The following is a 6,000-nucleotide window of genomic DNA, read 5'->3' on the forward strand; positions in this document are numbered from 1 at the left end:
GACAGCCCGCTTGACTTGCACCCTGTAGACCACTTGTAACACTCACTCTTCCACCACTAGTGTACTGTGGTTGAGTTCAAGTTCAGCTTGAATTGGACCACATGTTTATGTGAGTAGGCAGAAAGCCAATTAATTCAGTGGATTTCTATTGAATCTGCTTCCTTGCTCTCCCATAATATGATGCACAAAATCTTTTGGTACTTGAATCAACCCAAGGGTTGGACAGACATCCAGGTTTAGGGGTATAGATCTTTTGGTTCTAGGGACTGTTTAATACAATTCCTACTCCTGCTATATCTTAACTGTATCATCATCTGCTGTTGTAATGCTATTGTGACAATCCCTTTGGGATCAGTAAAGTATCCATCTATCTATAAGACAGTTGAAAATTTCTCAGGAAGAGAATGCCCACTTGTCTTGCACCATGTACACAAGCAATAACACTCACTCCCCTGTTCTCCAGAATGCCTGATATTAAGTGTGTTTAAGCGTGAAGCATTTGTTTTGTCAGTGTGTGCTATACTTCGATCCTATTGGACAAGAGATTCATGTTACATGCATGCATTTCAGAACACAGTCATTCCGTTTTAAAACAAGTCATAGTCCCTGTGTGCACTTACCATGCTGCCTTGCAGATGAAGACCTCTGTCTCTTTGGAAGAATATTTGCTGCCTTTGAATCCATTCTGAAAAGATTATTCTTGACAATTAACTACCTCTAAGTGTATTCTCCCTCTTCTTTCTGCTATCCGCAGTTGCTTGAGGCCTTTTTTATGCTAATGACATTTCAGTAGGGAGTTGTCAAATGCTGTTTAAGGGTAACCTTCTTGATGTGTTTGAGTGTTTTTTTTTCCCCTTAAGTACTTTTCAGAGGAACATTTCACTTGTAGAAAAGCAATTTTCTGCTCAGTCTGCACTTCACAAAACTTGTGATTGAGTTGCATCTGGAGACACAGAAGCATGACCTACATCTTTCTGCTCTGTTGCACAGCACGCACTTTATTGTGCTGTGTCTCCCCAAGCTAGATTTCATAGGCACAACCATCCCTTCAAGAAATGGTTGCAGGCATGGCTTTTTTTTTCAGAAAGAAGCACCTAAATTTGTGCAAGTCATCTAGTCAAACTCTCATGTTGTAGATGTAGTGTAACAGATAACTGACTTACAGTGATAAGCTGTTGTACTATCTTGACATGGACATCTGGAAACCTTCAACGCAAGCACAGGCATGTATTTGACACAGCTCCTTGCTAATTAATGGTCTTGGACCACACTGTTATTACTCTGCTAATGGTGAACACTAAGTCAATGTTATCGCTGGATGAACTTGCTGGACGAGGCAAGAACAAGTGGCGGTGTGATGTTGGAAGCAAAACCAGTTCAGAATCTTCATGTTAAGACTATTATACAATTTGTGGGATGCGAATGACTGGTTAGAAGCCACGGGAATAGATTGCCCAAGTGTGACCTAAAATGTTGAAATTAAACAGCATTCTGGAAATGTTCAGCAGCAAGTTTCAGGGTGATGACTTTGCTTTGCAGTAGGGGTTATTGTCACACAGCATGGAAATTGGCTCCACAAGCCACTGGGTCAGCAACCATCTACACCAACATTGCACTTATTCCCATTTTATTCTCCACACATTTCTATCAACTTCAACCACTTTTCTGCATGATAGGGATAATTACTGACTAGCATGTTTTTTTTTTAATACCAGAGGATTGGTTAAAAACTTTGCACACGCACACATGCACTTCTGCACAGAAGCATCAGAGTTTGAGGTAGCAGCTTTACCAGCTGTGCCAATGTGGTGCCCACGTCTCCAGGAAAAAGGTCATTGAATTGTTAAGCTAATTCCAGAAGCATGAGCAACATTCCATCTTCAAACTTCCTGTACTATTTGCACATGGCATGAATGACTTGCAGCTCATTTACACTCTTTTACACCAGAATCTGATAAAAGTCCCCGAGAAACTCCAAATTATTGCTGATACTTTTAGTGGAAAACACCTTTCTGAATAACACACACCTTTCTGATTGCATTCCTGACTTCAAATTTTAGTTCGTCTTGCCCTTATGATGCAATATAGTTTTGGAAATACTTAATCAGTTTAAAAAAAAATAACCATCAAACAATGCAGTACTAGATTCAAGCTTAAAATAAGGCTTTCTCCCCTTCACAGAAGTTGTTTAATCCAGATGTATCTTTTTATGTATGATTGCTTTAGATTTAGAGCATCTGTAAAGATTAAGACAGTTATTTATCACATGCTACTTTGTTCATCATTTTTCTTCAGCTGACAAACCATTGAATCTCAGGATCTCTAATCAGCAAAGCAGACAAATAATTCAGCAAATGGTATCGGGAGAAGAATTAAGCAGGCAATATTCTAGCAATGCGAGAGAGCCACACTCATCAGGTAATTTGAATGGATCCACCAACAAGATGATACAAACCATGAATTGATAGTGAATTTTTGCTGTTAGTACTTTTTTAAAAAAAGCTTAAAATGTGGGTAATAGTGCTATCTGAATTATCATTGACTACAATCGGAAAGCCTTGGATGCATTTTACATAAATGTGTCCTGTACAGTCCTTTACAAGTATGGATGCCATAGCTTGGAGATGAAAAGGAGAGAAACAACCTGACATTAATCACCTGCAACAATACTTCTGAGGGTACTTTAGGTTACCTGACCTAAGATCGAATCTTATTTTCCCTGCACAATCAGTTTTTCCACCAGGAATATTGCAGTATAGGCATACTGGAAGACATAGTCAAAAATGTTTCTGACCGTGGTCCTCTGTCAAACCAGCAAGCTGTGACTTACCTTCACTATCTCTGTTTGTCCAGTGGTTTCAAGAAAGTATATTTTGTAGTCAAGAACTAGTGAAAGCACTACTTTTCAGTAAAATGAAAGGATATTGTATTGAAGAGAAAAGCTGTGCCAAAAGAATTCCAAACAGACACCTATGTGTTACAGGTGGGTTGCATTCTTGGGAGGCAATTCATGTTGTTATTTTCCATAATACAAAGCCATGTCATTATGCATACAATATGTCAAGAAATTAGATTTTAAAAAAAGACAATAAATTCTATGAGAGCAAATCTTATTCTGTGTTCCAAATTTTTTTTATTGTGATCCATAAACCTGAATGGCCATAATATTGGGAGGGTGTGGGATGCCTACTTGTTTTTGAATTTTTATTAATCTTGCTAAAAATCAAGCATTTTCAGTACTGTGATCTGTGCCACCTGATGCTAATTTAAATTGATCACGTGTTCCATTGTTCAGGCCTTTATTATTTGATAAGCATTTCTAGAAATAATGGCATAAACAATTCACGTTACTGTAGAATTGTATGCGCTTTCTATAACTTGTGGTGTGAAGAGGAGAAAGAAGGGAGTTTTTAACTGTGGTAAAACCACAACAGATCTAAATGTCAGCTTAAGGGTAAAGCCTACAATCACTATATCTACAAAGATAATGGAAGTGCTAGCAAACTCCATCTTTTCTATGAAATGCATACTATGATCACTGTTCATCTATCTCTGGATTACTAAACTAGTTTTTTTTCTCTCTGTGACAGAAAACATAGGCACATTGAAGGAGTTCTGCCAGACGATTCTAAATCATACAGAAAAGAAGAATGAAGCGTTGAAGTCTATAAAAATAGAGCCTGAAGATATTAGATAGCCTTTTCCCAAAACTGCCTCCTCTTCAAAATGGCATCAGCAAGTACCGTAACCAAAGCCTTAAAGACCAGTGTTGCCTCATATCTGTTCCATTACTGTTTTTATTGTTAAAGTTGCTGTGGACAATTGTTTATTCAATAGAAAACTGAACAACTTCTAAACTGTTACTTTCTTGTTGGCTGTGTTCATGAAGTTCTACAGCTTGTTTGAGTAGTGAATCAACTCCTTAAAACTAACCTATTTAACATTATTTAAAAAAATAATCACTAAGAGAAGCAAACTCTCATGAAAATGGATGACAATGTTGAAACTAGTTAATAAACAATACTTAACCTTTTAAACTACACTGGCTTAAGAGATAGGTTATGCATTGCTTTTGTCTAGAATCTAGTTTAGCTTAATGAAACTTGCTCATTGTATATTTTTATTTTGTTCCAAAGTGATGTGACGTATGCATGTAATGTCAAAACCTATACAAAGTACTGTAATTATATATATATTTGACATGTTTATTTATCATCAATAAGGCATGTGGGATTGAATTCAATCAAGCACAAGTTTTGCTGAATTAGTGTAGTTGAGGTGAACCAAAATAGGCCACAGAGTAAGCACAACTGTTCAGCCCTGTATTGAAAGAGGAAGAAACTAATGTTTGAAAGCAAGTCTGAATGTTACTGTGCATTTCAAGCACACCTGTTGAAGTTATTTCCATTTATCAGAAGCAGTGCAAATTTCTGACTAAAATACAACAAATGTCAGCAGGCTCCATTTTTTTTTATTTTTGCAAGCCAGACATATGAAAATTTTCACATAGAGGAAAACGGCAGATTGTGGGAGGATACTAAACATGTCATTTTTCTATTGAGAAGAACATATTTTAGCATATGTTCATTTTAGCATATGTTTATATACATTATGCATCAATCTTTTTGTTTTTTTTTCTATTATTACTATGTGATTTATGCTGTTTATTATTTTTTAAAACTTGCCACACCATTCCAGCCATTTGCAGATCTGATGAGGACTGGCCAAGAAGAGTTAATTGTAAACAAAAACTTCAGTCAAGAGCATTATGTTGGCAACTTATTGAAATTATCAGAAATAATGCTCTGATTGGACTGCATTAAAGATTTCTGGAACATGCTTTTTCAAATCTATTTTTCTACTTTAACTTTTTGTTCAGTGTTTAAAATTAATGTTGCATTTTGTTTGTTGAGAACACATCTCATTTGGATTGTGCACGCAGCCGAAGTGCCGTATTATTTTTGATGCAGATTGATCAGCAATCAATACAAAAGAAGTATTGACAGAAGAGACATCAGGGAGGAAAAAAATGCAATAATGACACACACAATTTTGATTTAATGCATTTGATTCAAAAAGCTGGAAGTAGATTTGTGTTCATAACATGTAATAAACAACCCTGGTAGCTGATTATTACATTTTAGCCAAACTAGCTGTAGAGTTATAGTGGCAGATTAGCTGAAAGGGAATTAAAAGCAATTCCCTGTGGTACAACTCAAGTTTAAAACTGTTTTGTACTTTGTTGCCATGAAATGTTCTTGTGAATTTCGACCTGTAATGTACTGATGTTACTATAATGATGTCTTTATTGTTCACCAGTAGTATGTTAGAATGTAACTTTAAACTGTCTCCCTCATAATCCTTTAGCAACAGTAAGGTGATGAACAACAACGAGTACACATACTCTAATATAATCAGTAATGTGTTGTGCTAATTTTATTGTTTCCTTTTGGAATTCAAGTTAATGAACATTACAAGGGTCCAAGGATCTCTGGGAGAATGGCCATTTTTCTAATGGTCTGTACTGTACTGAAATTGCTACTTAATTGACAAATGGGCCAGTGTTAATTATTCTAAGCGGTCTGAAAATACAGCATAAGATGTTTTGGATAAACACTAATGTATTTAATTTGTAATATAAACATTAAAATATATTTTTGGAGTTCTGATTTGTTGTCCATGGTTTATATTCTTCTGAAGTCTCTCAAATCTTGCCTGATCTGTGCTTGTGGAGCATTTCATGTTTTTATTGGCAGTACATTACAGCAACTGGCAATGATTGGATCTGATGCAAACCACTCTCCACTGATGGAAATACACCCTAATCCTCATTTCAGATGAGAGCTCAGCTCCATCATGATGTGTCAATCCAAGCACTCTGTGTGGTCTCTCGGAATGAGATCATGTTGAATTTATTGCCTCCTTTTAACTGTGATTTTGTATTTAAGGGATAATCTGAGAAAAATCAATTGCCAAACTGCATAAGTCGGGTTTTCTCAA

General features: G+C 36.2%; 1 protein-coding gene across 4 annotated transcripts in view; it reads left to right on the plus strand.

Moving 5' to 3' along the window:
• The window catches only part of LOC132392677 (NGFI-A-binding protein 1-like), a 37,742-nt gene extending 32,073 nt beyond the window's left edge, over window positions 1-5,669 (plus strand). For 3 of the 4 annotated variants that reach the window (XM_059966885.1, XM_059966884.1, XM_059966886.1), the window contains exons 7-8: window positions 2,296-2,418; window positions 3,591-5,669. In XM_059966885.1, coding sequence (XP_059822868.1) covers window positions 2,296-2,418; window positions 3,591-3,697 — 230 coding nt within the window. In that variant the 3' untranslated portion in view covers window positions 3,698-5,669. Of the gene's footprint in view, window positions 1-2,295; window positions 2,419-3,590 lie in introns of those variants that run through there. The other variant, XM_059966887.1, reaches the window with a different exon arrangement.
• Window positions 5,670-6,000: the final 331 nt, after the last annotated feature.

This window comes from Hypanus sabinus, chromosome 4, assembly GCF_030144855.1.
Source record: "Hypanus sabinus isolate sHypSab1 chromosome 4, sHypSab1.hap1, whole genome shotgun sequence".
Classification (NCBI taxonomy): domain Eukaryota; kingdom Metazoa; phylum Chordata; class Chondrichthyes; order Myliobatiformes; family Dasyatidae; genus Hypanus; species Hypanus sabinus.